At 35.1% G+C, this 21,764-nt stretch overlaps 1 protein-coding gene across 1 annotated transcript; it reads right to left on the bottom strand.

The window, feature by feature from the left end:
• Positions 1 to 1,367: 1,367 nt before the first annotated feature.
• On the bottom strand, positions 1,368 to 12,983 carry LOC104103995 (suppressor of mec-8 and unc-52 protein homolog 1-like). Its single transcript, XM_009611978.4, has 16 exons — positions 12,789 to 12,983; positions 12,489 to 12,699; positions 10,432 to 10,584; positions 9,983 to 10,031; positions 9,203 to 9,286; positions 8,337 to 8,440; positions 5,919 to 6,005; positions 5,784 to 5,837; positions 5,411 to 5,506; positions 4,392 to 4,519; positions 4,006 to 4,132; positions 3,823 to 3,882; positions 3,594 to 3,701; positions 2,442 to 2,542; positions 2,012 to 2,063; positions 1,368 to 1,829 (listed from the first exon to the last, which is right to left on the bottom strand). The coding sequence occupies exons 1-16, from the start codon at positions 12,818 to 12,820 to the stop codon at positions 1,731 to 1,733; spliced, it is 1,545 nt and encodes a 514-aa protein (XP_009610273.1). The 5' UTR covers positions 12,821 to 12,983; the 3' UTR covers positions 1,368 to 1,730.
• Positions 12,984 to 21,764: the final 8,781 nt, after the last annotated feature.

Here is a 21,764-nt window from a genome sequence, read left to right as displayed (position 1 = left end):
ATTCACCTTCCTTGCCTGGCTGGTGAAGTTGTTTATGAGATGGTTGACAGGTCCCTAGAAGCTAGAGAGACAGTGATTCAGTTGCTGGAATTCCATATCACACGAGCTCAACGAAGAATGAAGGACACTACTGATAAACACAGGACTGACAGGTCTTTTAGTGTGGGTGATTGGGTCTACCTGAAGCTCCAACCTTACAGACAAGTATCAGTTACTACTCGACCCTTCAACAAGTTGGCAGCTAAACATTTTGGGCCATATATTATTGTTGAGAAGATTGGTGCAGTTGCCTATAGGCTGTTACTTCCGGCTGATGTGCTGATTCACCCTACCTTTCATGCCTCACAACTTAAGAAGTGTCTTGAGGTTCCTACTACCATTAACCACCCTCCAGTTTTCCAGTTTTTCATCTTTCCAGCCCACATTGCCCTACTCCTGAATCTATTTTAGTTAGGCGAATGGTTAAGAAGGGTAACAAAGCTATATGTCAAGTCTTAGTTAAATGGGCAGGTATTGATGCAACACAAGCCACAGATATTACAACACTGCTTTCCAGCATTCCATCCTTGAGGACAAGGATCATCTTTAAGCGAGGGGTATTGATGCAAGTATAAGATTGTGGGAGAAATGAGCATTACAGTTAGTATCGTGTTAGTTAGCATCACGTTAGTTACAGTTGTTAGAAGAGTTAGTTATACTTGGTTCTGAGTTAGTTGAAAGTTAGTTAAAACAGTTAGGGGGAAGAAGCACTGTAGAGAGACTATAATCAATATGGTTGCTTGTTAGATGGTGATATAAATACACTGATACATTGTAATTGAAGTCATTCATGAAATAAGATCATTCTACTCTTCTCTTTCTCATTTCTCTTCTAGATAATTTTCTCAGTATTACCCTGATCTAGTTGCCATCTTCTTCGAGCATTAGCTCCTAGATTAACGAAATTCCACTGCGATCTTCACTAATTGCATCAATGAATAATATGGTTCGTATCCATATTTGACCCATTTTTAAAAAGTTCATTATCCAATCCATTTTTTGTAGATAATATGGATGGATAACTATTTATTTTATCCATTTTGCCACCACTACCTCACAGAAATCAGAAACAACTATTGCTCATTATGCAGACTTCTACCCTAAGAGAATATCCTGTTTAGGTGGATTAGTTTTGTCATTGCCCCATATGCAAATTAAAATACAACAACAATTACGCCTCAGTCCCAAACTAATCGAGGCCAGCTATATGAATCATCGCCATCCATGTTGCTTTGTTAAAAGACCCATCTGAAAATTCGATATTCACTTCTTTAAAACACAACATATTAGAACCTGATAACACCTGCTATTAAAAATAATAAACAATCAAAAGGGCAGATCGTAAGTCACTATTTTACTTCACAAGTCTAGGATTTGATACCGAGATTTAAATTTCTTCAAAACTCAATGAATACAAACTTTTAATAGCCTGAATAATCTGAGAATCTAAGATTTGATAGACTAAAATCCAACAAAGTAGGAGATAAATTACATAAGATTACAAAAAGCTGGATAAATCAGATCCCACTAACCAACCGATACGATCCTCGCGCCCCCACCCACCACCCGAAATCCACCCCAAATAGAATTGCGGCATCCACCTCCGAGGCAAGGCAACATATCCAACAAACAATTAACCTTTACTGTCGAAAATATTGCTTTTCTGCAAACTTCAGTAAGGCAAAGACTGGTTAAGGCTTCCACAGTTTCATGGTGCAGTCTTCTCCATATGTGGCAACAAGGTTTATATGGGGATGGTGTGTAATACCAATAACTTCCTTTTCATGTACCTGCCAGAATGCAGAGAGTACAAATGCTCAATCGCTTTAACCTGTCCCCAACTTAAATGAGAATGCAAGTCTTAGAACCAATGCAAAGCCATATTTTCACACAGTACGCCGATAAAAGCATTAATAAAAGCAATGAATAACACCTGGTAGATACAAACTTAACCTCAGAGTTAAGAGCTTACCTTCATCAGATGCTCCAGTTTGCCTGATTGAAAACCAAAGCAGTACAAATTTCTGTCGAAATGTACAAAACACCTCATCAACCCAAGATTGTTTCAATACAAAGTTCATAGGTATAATAGCAAGCACTTCATCAAGTTCATATAACTGATGCACACATTGACTGTTAGAAAGGAAGGAAAAAGAAATATATCGGAACTCTACAACTAGCGAGGAATTTTTATAAGTAGCTCGAAGACAGCCAAAGGAGTTTCACATTAATTCCTTAGACTGCACATATATAATCCACCAGCTAAACTTAGTTGTAAAGACAACTCCAGATTAGAGATCCTTGAAGTTTTAAATCTAATAGAAGCAGGATGAGGAAATCACCATCTAATAGCATTGATACTCAAATTGCAATAGTGAGAAGGACTTAAATTTTGGTCATACCTGTCTTCGCCTACAGAGTAAATCCATTCACCTTTTGGTGATAGACAAGCAGCGAGAAAATCTCCACCTTCTCTTTTACCAGATGAGAAACTTTTAACAACCTACATCCAAAAATTGCAGGAATTTAACTCATGCACAGTTTGAGCTCTTTAAAATTCTGCAATGCGCAATCATTTAATCTACTATAGTATAATTTTTTGATAAATACATTTACCATTATAATTACCTTATTTAACTTTTTATTAATAAAGATTAGTTCCATTTCTACAAGAACGTGCGCCTGATTGTTGGAAAACCCATTTTTCACCACTCTAGTCTGTTTTCCAACAAAATTAAGAGAGAATCTCCGGAAATTATCGATGCCAGCTCAACTACAATGCATAATTTGAATACTATTGTACTCATCCCACTTCCCTCTCCCTGTTCTCTCTTATAAAGTGCGAAAGGTGACACTGCAAACAAATTCTTTTTGCTTCTATCAACACACACAAAGAGACACATAACAGTCACATGTATATAAAACTTCAGGAGATATTTAAATCATTACAATTCTTTTATCGTCATTCAGCCTATATGCATTTGGTCTTTTTGTAATCTGAAACCAACTACTATCCACACTTAAAAAGCAAACCATGACAAAGTAGAATCCAGCAAACTTTGGAAGTTGTCACTTGTCAGATATGGTTTACAGAGAATTGCTCAAAATATAAGCAAAAGGCCCAATATATTGTACAACACTAGACCATACTCAACCGTGAGCATATGCAATTATACATTTGACCTTACCCCCAATAACACTGGTCTTGCTAGTCATTAAACCACCGGAGCATCATTAGTTTCAACGGAAATACGAATTAATGAAGTTCTCAGGAGGCATTATTAGTTCAAGGAAATATAAATGAAATTTTTATGGGGAATGGAGCAGAAGAGTGAAATGTTAGCACTAATGATTTCCCTGAAGATTGTAAAAACACTTAAACGATATGCACTAATCACGTAAAATTCCTCAAATGGTAATAACAATTAAAATATTCAGCATAATATACAACCCGCTTTTCATCTACCCTGTAACGTATAGGCAAAGTAATTACATATAATTAAACGACCAACAAAATAGAGCGGAGATTACAACACTAACACAACTATGATTACCTGTCCTTGAAGTGTCATGAGATAAATAGATGATGTCTTGTTACACACAATAATGTGGTCAGTATTCTTAGGGAAAAGATGGACAGAGTTCACAGATGCATCACCGCCCTGCAGAGGCAAAGATGGAAGCCACAAATGAGTTCAAAAACAATATTTCATGTAAGTATCCTACGAAAATTTAAAAAAAAGGCAAGAAAAAGATAGTAATGCCCCAATGAGAGTTGAATACCCTTAATGGAGGTGGTGGCCTAAATGTGTGTAGACACTCAGTTGTTTTCGAATCCCAGACCTGTTGTAGGTATCCCAGACAAATTACGGTCAAAGAACTATGTAGATATCGAAAGAATCTTAATGCAGATAACTACAACACACGTGTGTCTCAATCACGAGTTCTAGGTTGCAAGTAACTTACCTTCACTGAGCCATCACTAGATGCGGTAATGACTCGAGATCCATCACTAGTAAAGATAGCGTCATTAACGTAAGACGAGTGGCCGCGAAATTCTTTTAACAACTTTCCTGACTTCAGACCGTGAATTCTATTTGATAAAGCAAAGAGATATCAGAGAATGAAAGACATGCGTCTCCCAATCAAGACTGACAGCAATTAATTTCTATTAAAGGAGCCCTTATCCTTTTCTTTTATTTCCTTCCACCGGTTTGCAGGAAGATAAAAGAAGGGGGTGATTGCATCTCTGAGGATATCTTTTAAGAGAAAAAGATCACAGTGACGAACATCCACTCACTGACATGCCATCAAAACAACAGAAAATGGCAAAAATAATAATAAAAAATAACCTTGCTGTGCTGTCAAATGATGTGCTTAAGATCTGAGTTCCATCTCGAGAGAAGACTATACTGGTGACACCCTGAGAGTGTGCACGTTCAAGACGGCGCAAGCACTGACCCGTCCTTATGCGCCAAACCTATCATGACAGTATCAAATGTAGAAACATCAGATATCAATAAACAGAGTTAAGATAACATATAATACCAAAAGTGCAAAGGGAAGCAGCAGGTGCAATAGCAAACACCGAGTGCTCAGAATGCTCTGTGCACAGCCCCCGTCAGGAATCCTTTTGCCTCTTTTTTTTTTCTTTTTGACAGAGCAATCACCTGAGCAGGTCATGATCATTTCCCATGGCAAATGAAAAGATAATAAGCATGATCAGGGGTTGGCCTGGTGGCAATTGACTTGAGCCTTGGGGTTTGCTCCCTTTCAAGGTCTCAAGTTCGAAACCTACTGGGTGCAAACAATTTCTGAGGGCCATCGGACTGGGTAAAACCTGAATTAACCGTGGTGTACTTGCGGGAAATTCCTTGCCGAGGGCCTGTGCACCCCCGGGATTAGTCGGGGCTCAAAGAGACTTGGACACCCGGTGCAAATCAAAATAAAAAAAAAGCAATTCATACTTTCAACTCTACTCTATATAATCATGTTAGGTCAAACTGGGACAATAAATAGAACAGCTTGAGTACTTTCTATTGCTAATTCTCACACGTTCAGACCATTAGAATATGTTCTTGACATGCACTGGAGTCAACTTAATACATCAGACATGGGATGGATCTCTTCTTTGTGAGTTGAAAAGTTTGTCCCCAAGTACTGAACCTATTTGAAGTGAGGCAATATAGAAATCCAAACATACATGCATCTCTACAATGCAACTGCTCTAGAAGAAGAGACAGAAGGGACAAGGAACCAGTGATACCAAATTTAAGACTGGTAGATCATGCCAAGCTCTTCAGACTCACTTCAGAAAAACTTGCAGAGAAAATAATAAAAAAAACAGATAGGTATCAAAATAAACGCCTACCTTTATTTTTCCATCTTGAGACCCAGATGCAAGCATTTCCGAGTCTCTGCTGAAATCAACACAAAGGACAGCATCATCATGCATCATAAAGGTTTCCTACAGAAATATGCAGGTCAGCAAATATAAAGTGCCTTACAAGCATGAACAACACAAGTTCGAAAATAGCTAATACAAATTTGAGTCCATTTACTATCCAGGTCCTCTTTTCAGAGATCATTCAACCTTCTTCAGGAAAGCTTCCATCAAAGATTTTTTAAGCACCAAAAGTAATATGCAGGCGTGACAGTGACCATGACAGATTAGTTTACTTCCCAGAAAATAAGGACAAGTCAGACAATCAAGTATGTACACAAAAATATAAATAGGAACTCACATCAGCCTGGTACTGGAGATCCTTCTTCAGTTTTCCACTTATGTGGTCCCAAACCTGGTGGACGGATGATACAACTGAGTTTACTCCCATTATCAACAAAGAAAACGAAGTCAGAGGATTTGTAGACTTACATACCTCAATAAATCCATCAACTGAACATGAGACGAGGAATTGTCCGTCTGGTGAGAACCTAGCACACTCTGGGTGACTTTTCTTCCCGAACTGCAGGCAAAACAAAACTAGTAAAATAAACATTTTATTGGATTGAAATCCCTACCCTCACCTTAAAGAAAAGGAGAAAATGTTGAACGTAAATATGATATATTCAAAGAAATTAGTTAAAAACATCAGGAGTGTGCAACCACCATAACAATGCAAAAGGACAAAGCAATGATTCTGAAAGTTTATTCATCTGTACATATGAGAAACTATAACATATTCCTATTCCATGTGCATGACAATTGTTTCATGCAGTCAATAAAAAAGACTGCCCCAGGAGTTCATTGGTCTACTTTGTATTATCTTTGAGAAAGATGAAAAGAAGTTGGAACCTAAACGTGAAAAATAAGTGTGACTGCGTCAGGAAAGTTAGACTATCAGGCACAAATAAGCAGTCATAGTTTTGAAGGCAACCTCACTGACTGCCAGATAACTAAAGCATGGCAAATGAGAAGAAAATTTTCTCAAGCTATTTTATGTTATTCCTATATCATGTCTATTTATTAATATACAACAAGTATGACTTACTACAAAGAAAATTGTCATCTTCAAGAAACCTCGTGCTCGTCAGGAAATGCAAGAAGAAAGATTCTAAGGTTTCGCCTCTTGTTTTTATTTATTTTTAAAAAGGAAAGAAAACCAAAAAAATCCATGTGCCGAACTGCTACATACAGACAAGAATTTTCTGTTTTGCAAGTTACCAAATCAAGGGATACAAGGGAAACAATAAGAGCCATCCATTCAGCACAAAAATGGATAGTATCCTTTGTAAATTCTGAAATTTTGCATTTCATCTATTTCTCTCAACGGCAGAGGCGGATCCAGGATTTACATTTGATATGTTTGACCTTTAAAGTTCTTAGCACTGAACTCATTGTACTATTATCGGTTCAGATCTAAAATTTGTTGAAATTTTAGTGGGTTTTCACAGATATATCAATGGTCTGCGTCGAAAGTACTGGGCAGATGAACCCGTTGCCTTAGAGCTGCATCCACCACTGCCCAATGGCCCACTCTCAATATTGCATCCCCTTTATTCAACATCTTATAAACTGTTATTTCTTATACAACCTCCTCCATGGCTCCACCCTGCTCCTACTGGAGAAGCTAAGCCACCTTAAATATCACCTCACATCTCACATCATGTTTTCCTTGCCTCCAACTGAAGCTGCTAAGTCCAGATTGGGCTTGTGCTTCATTATCACACAGAAATGGGTTTCTCTTTGAGACACATATCAGCTTGCTGCAGTAGGATTTTGCATCTTGGACCTACATTTGTTACTTATTTTTTGTACTTTTTTTAGGTTAGATGAAAAGAGAAAACCCGAGAAGGAAAAGAAGAAAACATTGAACTGACGGCATCACCAGAAAATAAAAACAGATGCCTGGAAAATATTTTCAATTTTCATTTTAAGCTCTACCGAAAAGAATTTTCTCGATTTAAGTAAAACTTGATTAGAGTTCAGATTAAGTTTCTTTCATATACGTCATTATTCTGGCCAAACACCATGGAGTAAAACCTGCAAAGACCCTATACCGAAACGCAACCTTGAGAGAATGAAAAAAAACAGGGAAAGGGATTAGGTAAAATAGCAAGGGTATACATATCTTAATGAGAAGCCAAATGGAATAAATGCACATCCACACAGGAAAAAATAAAGGAAAATAAACAATGACAATGATCACAAGAAAAGAGACTCAAGAAAGTACAGCATGACGCTGCTTAACTATTTATTTTGTTAGATGAAGAGAGTGAAATCAAAACATGGGTGGATGGGGAGCTGGGATCAAAGAAGAGACGCTCCTTTTTTTTAATTGCTGAACAACAACAACAACAACAACAACAACAACAACAACAACAGACCCAGTGTAATTGCTGAAGATCAAATAAAGAAAACTTAAATAAATTGAATTGCCCATGTCCGCTATATTTCACATAAGCAATTGTCTGACCACATCTAATCTTCTAGGTTTTACCAGAAAACGAAATGTGAAAAAGTGAAAAGTAAAACTATAGACCAATCTCTACCGGCAAATTTGCAGAAAGGAAGATAGAAAAATACTCTTTAATACTGAAAACTACAGTAAGTAATTTCTTTTTGCCCACAATAAACAGAGAGAGCAGTGACAAAAAGCTGATCGTGCAGTGATATCTGAACATACATGCACAGAAACTGAAAGAATGGAACAAATTCCAGGGATTTCAGAAAATTTAATCGCAAAACAGCATGAGGTATTTGATGAAACCAAATAACCACCAAAACACACAATTGCATGTTTTCATCTAAAAAACAAAATGAATTTGGCAAGCTGAACTGAGATAATAAAACCAACCTTAATAGTGTGCCCAAGAGTTGTTGGATACATATCTTCTTCATCTTGTTTCATGGCAGCTGTTCCTCGGAATAAGTCAAATTGAGTACCAGGTGGAAGTAGACCTGAAATGAGATAGAAAAAAATGATATCCGCAAAAAGGAGTCATATTGGCATGCTAGTAAAGGAATTAATTCTAAACACCGTTTGGATAAAGTGATATTTGTGCCATAGATCAACCATGAAAATCCTAAAATTAAATGTCACTTAACACAAGATAAAAGAAAAGTATTATTCTATCCTTCTTTGAGAAACATATGTGCTTTCATCCAGTATTGGTGTGTCAAGATAGGATAAAGTGTGCAAATTGTTTCAAGATAGAAAACTGGCTCTGGAGCTGATGAGCTACTAAAACCATAGGCAAGAAGATGCAGTCTATCAGTTCTTGCACTTTTTGCTGCTCCTTGTGTTGTTTGTTACAATACTTCTTATTCACTGATATTAGAGACATATATCAATGTTTCAGAGCAAAAATTAGTCCAAGGATTTGAAACAAACGAAGGATCTAGAACCCATGAGCTCCTGAGAACCAAAACCTGCCTCCCCAAAAGTGAAATAAAGAGGCAGAGATTACTCATCAATGATCGATACTGGTGTGTAATGTAGGATCCAAAATTCACCATTCCCACCAACATATAACAAATAGTTGAATTTGAGGTCATTGATAAAGCCTGTAGTTTGCTCTATCTCAACAAACGCAAAGTGCTCGTAAGTCACTTATTAAAAAAATGCAAAGTGCTTGTCAGTCTGATGTTAAATTTCAATCTGAAAAATGTATCCAGTAATATAAAGGGGAGAAAACATGTATTCATAATTATAAATCTCACCTTGATGCTGCTGCCACTTCAGGGCCTGACCGATCAAAGCCATTAGTCGTGAAGGTGGAACAACAGAAACCTCTTGAGAGAGTGCTGAAATACAGCCAAGGAAAATATATTATAATCCAGAGTACAGATAATAATATGCCTCAGCATATATAAATGACATTATGAAGCTCGCCACAGATTCAGATCCAACATTATCACCTGCATTCTCATCCCATTTATCCTAACTTTCACAGCATTTGTGAATTGGTGCAGTTGTACAAATGATAAGAAACAGTAAAAAGTAAGTACTGAAAAATGAAGAGCTACGAGTATGTAACTCGGAGCAAATCTAAGTTTAAATTTATCATCAGATGAATCTTAGGATTTGGATACGGATAGGGGTACCCTGTACGGTCCTCATAGATTTGGTCTAGTAGTAAGAGCCATCGACTGATGTGTGGGTTAGGTGCACTCAAACCCCGCAGTAAACCAAAGCCTGGTATTAAATGGAGAAGGGTAGAGGGCGAGCCCATTGTCCATCAATTTCAAGCCGTGCAGTAGAGGCCCTCGGAGATATCTCGATTATCAAAAAAGAAAAAAAAGGATATAGGTGTCTTCAGCCACCGTACATTTACCAAGATATATTCTTAAAACTAACTCGTCAGTTTCATGTGGAACAGACCAAAACTATACTCCTCAGTTTCATGTGGAACAGACTAAAACTGACTGCAAATAATCCTCACTAAATATGTGTATTATCAGGTTTATGTATAAAGCTGCAGAAACTGAAACAATGGCAACCTTGTGCAATTTGTGCACGCCTCTTTTCTTTGGTTGAATCTGCATAAGCCTGCAGAAATAATATTTGAATGCAACGTCAAAAGCCACACTAGCTTGTCCACATAATATTTGAATGCAACATCAAAAGCCAAACTCAGCATATATTCAGGCCAAAGTTAACAAGACGCAACTTTGCGGAGTGGGGACCAACGAATTTAGAGAAGCCTAACACAGTTTTTTCGTAAATATACGAAATTTTTCCCATCACAGAGCAAATCCACTTGAAGGGCATTGCAAACTAAACTAGAGGACAACCTACGAGGGTATTCAAAAAAACCAAGAATGCTTTTTCTTTCTCTATATCTTCTTTTTTTCTTGGTTAAATCTCACCAGTTCTTTGACGGCTATGATTCACAGAAGAAAAAAAAGACCAAAGAAATTTAATCATTTTTTTAAAGAATGATACTAACCTCATGTGGATCAAAGTAAGTCCGGACTAGCAGATGTTCAAGCCTCAGATATCTTTCTGGTTGCTCCTGTTTAATGACACCCATCACGTTTGTTTGTCTTAAAATAGCCCGTGCAGTATCCATCTCCCGAAGTTCAATCATTTCCAAAACTATCTATCAGATAAGGAAAGCAGTTAAGAGCACAATTCGATACCAAAACGAAAGCAAAAGAGGTGACTAAGTACTTCGAGGAAAAAATAGGCAAGGAAAAGATACATTTATAATTGATGAATTTTTTTTTTCTTATAATCTTCGAAGCTCATCCTAATTCAGCACCTTACTAAAAGAAGCATGACGCTGAACTCTAAGTTCTGTCTTGTGCAAGTATGCAGCAGAGACTATGTAATGAGCCTGATGCCATGCTAGCTATAGGCATCACAATAAGAAAGAATGGAGCATGCAAAACATTAATTATATGCAGATCCTAAAGGTTTTAAAAAAAGCACAAATCCCTTCATTATATTAGAATGTTAAGTGTTGTGGAGAGAGCTATTATGTGAGAAGTGATAACTTCTAGACAAATATCAAAGGTACATCGTGCTTTACACTTATAAGTGTCTTATCTTCATCAATTATCAAGTTATCAGTACACTTTCTCTTCTACTTCTCACTTGAAATCATAGTCTGTATAATTTTTGACAGACTCTTAACTTCTGCCTACCAGGTAGCAAGCTTATGATGTCTGTCCATCTAAGTTTTTCTTTATATAGTTTTACTATTCTTGCCACTTTCCTGTGCCTGTTACAGTTGGCACTACTCCTATTACAGGAACCATCCAATGGTGCCATGCCTGTTTCAACTGACCGTTCTGAGAGCATTACACCTCTTTCTGATGGCTGTTCTGGCAACAATGTCCCTCTTTCAAGTGACAGTGTGCAACATCAAACTTCTTTTCCTGTGACTGTTTGGCAATAGCGCTCAATTCATGTAACCATTCTGTGACACCACCACTGTTTGGCAAGTATTCGGCCATTCTTCCAGCTATTCTGGTCATTGTTTTGACCAGTTTTCAGGAAGATAATTTTTTCCCCAAAAACCTTTCGTGTAACACTATTTATGTGGCTTTCCATGACCATCCACTATTTTGTTGATGGTTTACTTTTCTCTGTTTTCAAAATAAACAAACTCAAGTTGGTTTTCCTACCTTTGGGTTTGAGTGGGTGTGTTAGAATATAGGAGTTTTTATGTTCTTAGATAGATGATGTCCCACATTGAACAAATATTATGTGTATTATGTTTTTACTTTATAAATAGGTGAGCCGTGAGACGGGTATTCAATAAATTATCAAGCAACCAACATATCTTTCTCTTCCTTTTTCCTCTCAACCCATTTGACACCTCGAGATAAAATTCAATTGAACAAAGAAGAATGTCCGCACGCAAAACTCCCATTTTTTACTTTGAATACATGAAATGATAAAACGTATAAGATATCAATAGAGGACCTTCATCTTCATTGTATAAGATATCAATAGAGGACCTTCATCTCTACCTATTCGATGTTTCATCCATTTTAGGTTCTATTAATTGGTAGTTACCGGGTACCAATGCTAGTGGGAGGTAGCAAGTATCAGTGGAATAGTCAACGTGCGGAAGTTAGTACGGACACCACCATCAAAAAAAAAATTATTAATTTTATAACAACTATATTCACAATGCGTGAACCTAAATGACTATGCATAAATCACTCCTACTTGTGTGCAGAGGGGGAGCTAATAAGAGCGAAGGGGTTCAATTGAATCCCCTTCATCAAAAAATTATCCTATGCAAATATGGTAAAAACAAAACTTTTCTGTTAAATTACTATATATAAACTGTTGAATCACCTTGCATAAGGTAGTGGTAAAGGGGACCTTATCCCCCCCAAAAAAAGTTAAGGTAATGGTAAAGGGGATTCAAAAATTGATTTAGATCACAAGTTCAAATCTCAACTATAACATTCTATAGTATTTTCTGAATCCCCTTATAAAAATTCCTGGCTTCGTCACTGTTGACAAGATCGTAGAGAAGGTGAATACCTGCTCATACAAATCCTCAAGTATATGTCTAGGAAGCTTAAGTTGTGCAACTTGAGGTAACACTGCATCCCATCTTCCACTATTAATATCAGCAACAAATGTTTCAAGACTGTCCACTGTATTCAGTGAAACTTGGCACTCATTTTGTAAAACCTGAAAACTTTGATGCAATGAATTCTCCTTGCAAAATTGAAGAACTATCTTAATCACACTGCAAGCAAAGAAAAACATATAATCATTATATACACAGTGCTCATAAAAACAAAAACATATACTTATATAATTAAAATTGGAACTTACTCTCGAGCTTCGATTTCAAGGGTAGAAGACATAGCTGAGTGTAAAACCCTAATTAAACCCCGCTTAGAAATTAGAATGTAAAACTTGTAAGAAAATTACAACATCTACAGAAGAGAGAAAGGGCGAGTGCAGGAGAGCGAGGGGTTATTGTTTTGCGGCAAGTTTTGTCTAATATTATAAACTGAAGAAAAGAACAGGGGAAAATAGTTCCCCAACCCAATTATAATTTCAGTTTTGTTACGAAAATAATTATAACGTGCATGTCCATTTATTACTCCGCTATAGATAATTTTTCTGAAGAAGATTATCCATTTAGTACTCTGTTAAAAAAAAATTTTAAGGAGCTGATGCAGGCAGGTTGCAAGCAGCTCAATGAAATGATTTTCAGCAGCTTCTTATTAAACAGGCAGGTTGTAAGCAACTCATGCAGTTAGCTTACAAGCAGCTAAAGAAAAGTCTCGCAGCTGCTTCCTTTCTTGTATAAATAGAGGAGTTTTCAGTTCATTATAAACATAACTTTAAAAGTGAAATAAAATATCAATCTCCCTCTATATTTGTCTTCAATTTATTTCTTTTATAGTCTTTATTTTATAACACGTTATCAGCACGAGGCTCTGCCATTTTGAGCACTTACTTCGAATTTAATTTCTATTTCAGTGTTCGTCTCTGACGTAAGGCGACACTTTTATGTCTGTGGTTAGATCTTGTTCATAACGAGGATTATAAGGTAGATTATACCCTTGAGGTGGTGAGTTTTTCTTCTTGGCAGTAGTGATATAGATATCACTTACATCTGGTGTGGCCAAATTTGCGTAATTTAATTTGAGCCTTTTGGTTATATTTTAATATCTTTATCATCGCTTGCTTGGTTATATGTTATGTATATAATACCTATTTTGGTATTTGTTTTCATCCTAATTATCTTAATAAAGGATTACAAAGTGGATAACATTGTTAGATCCACTTAAACTCCAGCAGAGTTTGCAAGAAATATACAACCACCAGAAGTGGTTATGTTTCGTATATCTCATTGTAACTAAATTTTGTTAACCACCAGAAGTGGTATATGCCTATGACCACCAGAAGTGATAATTTAGGCTTTCTGTGGTTACAATTAAAGATAAGCTAGAGAAATATTCTCTATATTACATGCACGCCTCGATTTGCTCCTGAAGTAGTAAATATTTTAAAAGAGGTTGAAGCATCACAATTATTGTGATTAATGCGCGTTCAGATAATTATATTCGATTTCCTGAAGGATGAGAATTTTTTATAAATATTAATCCATTCCCTGAAGTGAATGTGATAATATTAATAAAGTCGTAAATATGAACGTGCTCTTGATGTAAATATATTACAATTCAGCTCCGGAAGAGGTAATATGATTGAGAGAATATATACTCAATTTTTCGTATTTTAATTTGCTCCTGAAGAAGTAACACAATTGAAATTTTCTCCCGAAGCAGGAAAATATTATGAAATTGTGTCTTTCTGTGCGTAGATAAAATAATGAGCTATTCAAAGTTATTTTTGAAGCACATTTTCATTTTCTATAGTGAATGAAGAAATACCACAACTCACCTCCGGAAGAGCTAGAATAACAAATGATATAAATATTATTTTTGTGGCATAAAGATCATTGTAGCACGTACCTGTTGTACGTAAGACATCTTGAAAAATTTTATTAAGTATCATTCTAAGGCAAAAGCATTCTTGTAGAATGCTTTCTACTATAACCACATTAATATATTATGGTTAGTTATTGAGTTCCCCGAAGGAAATAACAACTCGTGTATCTTTCCTTAAAAGATGCAATGACTATGTGGTTGCCGTATTGATACAAAATATTCAGATGTTAATGATATTTCTCCTTGAAGGAGATATTTATCACAAAGTTAGTGGTAGAATTATTAAAATTCTTAATTTTCATCATTTATAAATTTAGAATTAGTTTTATATTGTTCATTTGATTATGATTTTCTCTCATGATACTAGAAGTGTCTGGGCAATATTTGATAGTACAAAATGTATCAACAACTCCTGAAGAGCTAATTGTTGTCTAGAAGACACATGACACTAGTAGTGTCTGGTAAATATTAGATTGTGGATAATAAAGGAAGGCTCTCGAAGAGCTTATATACAAATATGCCATTCATATTATATGATTATGGTCAAAATATATATTGTAATAAACCTGAAGTTTACTAATAGAAATGGCTATCATATTGAGACTATAAATGATTGAAAGATTGAAAATCTTCATGTTTCCACAATCATATGGGGTAAATATGTATGTGAGAAGATACCTGTCTTATTCTTCAAATTTGTACTACATCATGTATCACAATATACCAGAAGTTTACTAATGCAAAAGCAGTCACAGTAAATCAGAAATTTACCGATACAAAAGTAGCCACAGTAAATCAGATGTTTACTGATACAAAAGATTATGCCATAGTAAACCAGAAGTTTACTTAGAGATCGCACATGCCATGATTAACTTGAAGTTTTCATTTGCCATTTTTAAATGAGCTATTTGAGAATTCAGATAAGCATATACTGAAGAACTAGAAGATTCTTCAAGAATTCTCTTGTGTTGCTTGTTCTCATAATAACTTGATTATACCATCTAAAGTTGGGACTAAAATTCCCGAATTCTGGAATATATAAAAGGTGAATATGGGCCCATTCACCTATCATGTGAACCACTTATAGATGCATATATAAGATGGTTACATGTATGTTTATTGTCAACTTGCAGTTTGGCATTTGAAATTGTCTTTCTCAATTAAGAGCATAATTTTCAGATTATGAAATCAAGATAGTTCATCTTGATGATGCTGGTTTATATCAAAGTTAGTTTAGCATCGAATACCTCCTATTAATGGCTAAACAATTGCTTATGATAACAAAGCCTCATGTGTTGGTCTAAGATTTTCTAAATTGCATACAACAACACTTGTATGCATCAAATCAACAAAATATGATAAGTCCTCCCCTCACAATTGATTTAGGATCAGAAACCAAATATTTTTACTATCTAATAACTTTTGATGTGTGGTATATGATTAATTTCTCTACCACAATGCACAAAGATAGATTTTCCAAAGAAGATTGAGGATATGAGTTAGTTTTTCTAACATTTGGGGGATGGAATAAAACAGTTGAAAAATATGCTATATGAATCGAATTATCATTAATATGATCCTCGCTTAGAAGATAATTCAAGTCAAATGCCAGAAGCATTTGCTAATCCAAAATTAAATATCATATTTCAGCTGCAAATGCTCCTATTAAAATTAAAATCCCTGAAGGATAGAGTTTACTGTAAGCATGAAGCATGGTAGATCAATCGGTTCCAAAGGTAACAATCCTTGAAAAGAATAGGAGCAAATGATCAAAATGATCATAATAAGGAGGAAATAAGCTCTGGAAGAGCCCACGACATAACATGAAACTCCAGAAGAAGTTCAGGTACCTGAAAATAAAGAAAGTGATGAGATCTCAACAAGTTATGTCGATTGCGAACTGATACGAAATGATCGTCGGCAATATATTTGATACAATATAGTGCACAATATTATAAAAGATTGTGAGGATCGGACCTGTAGTCCAGACACCTGAAGATGTCATGACATTTAAATGTAAGTCATAACCTATATGACTCATTTGATTAATTCTATATGAAGATCCCTGAAGAATTTAAAATGCCTAAAGCAAATTCAAAATCTCGGAAAATGTATTCAATCAAATTACAAAGATCTTTGTACGGTTTAAAGCAATCTAGGCGCATGTGGTAAATAAGGTTACATAAATGATGTTATTTGTCCATGTATTTTTATAAAAAAAAAATGGCATCAGAATTTGTTATACTTGCTGTTTATGTTGATGACATAAATCTTGTTGGAACTCCAGAAGAGCTCCCAAAGGCAATTGAATATCTTAAGAACGAATTTGAGATGAAAGATCTTGGAAAGACAAAACTTTGTCTTGGTCTGCAAATTCAACATTTAGCAGACAGGATCTTTATCCATCAATCTGCCTATATATAAAGGGTCTTAAAATGCTTTTACATAGAAAAAGCGCACCCATTGAGTACACCAATGATTGTTCGATCACTTGAAGTGAATAAGGACCCGTTCCGACCTCCAGAAGAGGATGAGGAACTCCTTGGTCCTGAAACACCCTATCTTAGTGCAATTGGTGCACTTATGTATCTTGCTAATGCTACAAGGCCTGACATAATATTTTCTGTTAATTTATTAGCAATATATAACTCTTCTCCTACACGGAGACATTGGAATGAGATTAAGCATATATTGCGATATTTAAAGGGAACTCTTGATATGGATTTATTTTATGCTAACAAAGGTAGTGCAGATCTTGTTGGTTATGTAGATGCAGGTCATTTATCTGATCCCCATAAAGCTCGATCTCAAATCGGGTACATGTTTATATGTGGAGGTACTATCATATCATGACGCTCCACAAATCAATCTATTGTTGCTACTTCTTTAAATCATGCTGAGATAATAGCTATTCATGAAGCAAGTAGGGAATGCGTATGGTTGAGATTAGTGATTCATTTCATTTGAGAAAAATATGATTTGGAATGTGAGAAAAGACCCACAATTTTACACGAAGACAATGCTGCATGCATAGCCCAATTGAAGGGAGGATTTATAAAAGGAGATAGAACGAATCACATTTCACCAAAATTATTCTACACACACGATCTTCAGAAAAATGGTGACATTGATGTGCAATAAATCCGTTTAAGTGACAATCCGACAGATTTATTCATTAAATCTTTACCAACTTTAACTTTTGAGAAGATGGTATACAAGATTGGAATGCGGAGACTTAAATATTTGAAACAAGATTTTTATCAGGGGGAGTAAAATATGCAATGTACTCTTTTTTCCTTACTAAGATTTTTTCCCACAGGGTTTTCCTTATAAGGTTTTTAATGAGGCAGCTAGCAATGCGTATTATTAAGTATGTGTACTCTTTTTCCTTCACTAGGATTTTTTCTCACAGGATTTTTTCCTAGTAAGATTTTAATGAGGCACATTATCTTTTAATGAACATCTAAGGGGGAGTGTTATGAAAATAATTATATTGTGGATGTCCATTTATTACTCCGCTATAGATAATTTTCCTGAAGAAGATTATCCATTTAGTACTCTGTTGAAATTTATCTACAAGCAGCTGATGCAGGCAGGTTGCAAGTAGCTCAATGAAATAATTTGCAGCAACTTCTTATTAAACAGGCAGGTTTACAATCAGCTCATGCAGACAACTTACAAGCAGCTAAAGAAAAGCCTTGCAGCTGCTTCCTGAAAAGCCTCGCAGCTGCTTCCTTTCTTCTATAAATAGAGGAGTTTTCAGTTCATTATGAACATAACTTTGAAAGTTGAATAAAATATCAATCTCCCTCTATACTTGTCTTCAGTTTATTTCTTTTATAGTTTTTATTTTATAACAAGTTTCGATTTTTCTATTTAATTAAACTACGTTGAACCATTTCCTTATAATTTCAGAAGAGAGAAAGGTTTGACTTTTTTTTTTATTTTAATAACCGTGGGTCAGCTTACACGTACTAGTTTCACGGATACTTGTAATCTGTTTACCCATAAAACGGTACAGTTTAATTTGTACGTGATTTATAAATAAGTGAATTGATTTGATCCAAAAATAATAGATGAATTCGACAAAAATGTAAGAATTAGCCTTGAAATTGAAATGAATCAGATATCTTAGTCTCGGACACAGAGCTTCCGGAAGCAGTAAGAATAATATAAATAAGCAAGAAAGTAAAATGTTATTGAACTTTGATAGAGTATAATGTATGCTTCTCAGAAAATTCCTCTTTACAATGATTATAGAGCTCACTATTTATAGTTACACCTAGGGAACAAGGTCCTAGGATCAAGTCCCTCTTTAATGACAATTATAAGGGTCATTGAAGAATGTGTAACGGTGGGCAGTGAATGCCATATTCTATGTAACGTATCATGTACGTAATGTTGTAGAATATTCTTTATTGAATGATACCGGATGACGATATTTATTTTGTCTTTATGAGTATCATTTTCTCTGATGACAAGTGAGATCATTGCCTTCGGGTTTGACAATCTTTTGTCTTCGGCTCCACATGTCTCTTTCTCATGCGATCATAAAATATGAACATATTTTACCCTATACAGTCAAGTAACTTTATGCATCAAAACTTGGATAGATGGAAGAAATCACCTAGTATTTTTTTGCCTCCGTTTGATTTAATGCATTAAGAGTATAATATACCGGATATAATTTGTACAATTTTGTCCTTGTTTATAAAGTAAATAAAAAGGAGAAAAATTAAACTAAAAATTATTCTGTCTTTTTAAATAATTTATGCATGTAAAGCTAATTCTTGTTTGAATAATCATAAACATTATGATACGTTGGATTAATGTATCAGTATTGCATACTTTTCAAACAAAATACCAATTGAATGCAGTATGAAAATATTTAATGTTATATTGATATTATTTTAGTGATAAATATACTTCGAAATGTATAATTTTAGACTTTGAATCTAACAAGCTCTCTCTTTCATCTGAAGTGTCTCTTTTTGGTCTTTTATATTCTATTTTTATAGAACAATTATTTGTTCAGGTTCTTAACTCTACTAGTTTCACGGACCAATCACACCAAATTTAGAATTAAGAAATAATTCGAAATTAAATCGTTATTTTCCCAACAAGATAAAAAGGAAGAAAACAAAAATGCAGGAACCATTTTGCTCGATGCAAATACAGTGTGATGTGATCGTGTTTAATGGACCATAAATATGGGTCTATTAAGTCTGTAAAAATAGTACGGACTAGCCAATTTTTGGACTGGTCATTCAAAAATAGTCAGCGTTTGTCAAGTCATTAAAAAATAGCCACTATTTTGCTGCAACAGAGACCGGTCCAGCATAATGTACTGGAGTTCGGTGCACCTGTGTATGAACTTCCAGCATATTATGCTGGAACTCCAACACGCGGAAAGTTCCAGCATAATATACTGGAGATTCGAGCACCTGTGTATGAACTTCCAGCATAATATACTCGACCGATATACTTTGCTGGAATATACTGGAGTTCCAATATACTTTGCTGGAACTCCAGTATAATATATTGGAATTCCAGTATATTATGTTGGAGTATTTTTCGGATTTTGAATAGTGTTTTCGTTCAGATTTATCTTTATATGAAAAGTGACTAAATTTCGATTACTTTTAAAACTGTGACTATTTTTGAATGACCACTTGTAAATCTGACTATTTTTGAATGTCTACCTATTAAGTCTCCACACAGAGGCCCATAAATATTCGCTCAAACAGAAGATTCGGCCCCAAAGCCTTGATCTTTGTCCTAATTTTCATATTTGGAGGCGCTATATGGAGATTTTATATCAAGAACGTCAAATGGTAAATCTTTAAGTTATTTACCATTAAATCATGCATAACGGATCCGTTTGGTGTAAAGTGTAAACACAGAACGTTTTATGAAGATGTCACAACCAAAACCACAGAGCCGTGAAATCGCCTAGCAGAATAGCTCACCAAGCGAATCACTTGATATTGAATTAGGGGCGGATCTAGAGAGTTGTAACAGGTCATGCAAATCGCTTGATACGAGTGAGTATTTCACTGGACCCCATCGTTCACATGACTTTTGAAAAATAGTTCTTTTTTATTTGTCTTTTTTTATATTAATGTACTTATCTTCTGACAACACATCATACAGATACATAACTAGAATTTGAAGTTTGTGGGTTCGAAATTGCAATCCTTTTATATTATTGGTTCTAAATTAATAATTTATATGTATTCAATGAATACATGGATTGGACAAAAACTACTGGGTTCGACCGAACCCATATTCCATACCATATCACATTGTGAACACAGTTATAAGTGTATTTGAAATATTAAATTTCAATTATTGTAGAAATTTATAAACTTTAAATCTGGATCCGCCTAGCAATGAATCTCTTAAAATAACAAAACGGTATCTCAAGATAACGTATCAAAATAAGTCATCCAAAGCCAAAGACTGCTCTCGAATATCATCTAACAATTGCTCATTATGCAGCTAAAGCAACATGACCATCGTACAGATTTAGCGGCCATGGAACAGTGGCGGATCTATGTACTAATTTTAGGTACTTTAGCACCTAATGACTTTTATATAAACTGTGTATAGTTATATAAAAAATATAAGAAAACTGATATAAAATGCTAGCAAGCACCAAGGAACCAAAAAGCTTAATGGGTGCTGTGGTGTTGAGGTTGAAGTAAAGGCGTGTCTGAAGCTAGAGGCTCGAGTTTGATTCCTACTTGACTTGTGAGTAGAAGTCATTTTTTAATTTTTTTTTTTGTTGCGTTCGAATAGTTGTACACTTATATTATGTGATTGATATCAACTTTATGTTAAAGGAAGTGAGCACTAACAATCTTAAAGTCCTGGATTCGGCACTGCCATGGAACATACTATACTGTATGAGTACTTAAACTAATACTACAATAAAAATATCTAAGAGAACAAGAAAGTAAACTATAAGAGAAAATGTGAGGATGTATCTATTGATTAGCTGAATTGATAACCGTCCATAGCTATTACCTAGTGGGACACGAATTAAAAACGATATATTACATGAAACTTTTTTTCAAACTTAATAGTTATTACTAAGATTAGATACATGTAATAATGAACTAATATATAAATATATTTCTCTTATGTACAGATATTTGCAACTATATGTTACGCGAAACTATTTTTTAACTTATTACTAAAACTGAAAAGGGTTAAAAATACCCCTATAGTATTCTAAATGGTTTGTTATCGCGCTCCGTCTATCTTGAGGTTTGAAAATACCCCTGCGACTAACGGAACCATCCGTGGTCCCAACTTTTAATGTATTGTCATGATTTGATTGGGA

The sequence above is a fragment of the Nicotiana tomentosiformis genome, chromosome 3 (genome assembly GCF_000390325.3).
Source record: "Nicotiana tomentosiformis chromosome 3, ASM39032v3, whole genome shotgun sequence".
In the NCBI taxonomy this organism is placed as follows: domain Eukaryota; kingdom Viridiplantae; phylum Streptophyta; class Magnoliopsida; order Solanales; family Solanaceae; genus Nicotiana; species Nicotiana tomentosiformis.
This window is presented reverse-complemented; position numbering and strand designations above follow the sequence as displayed.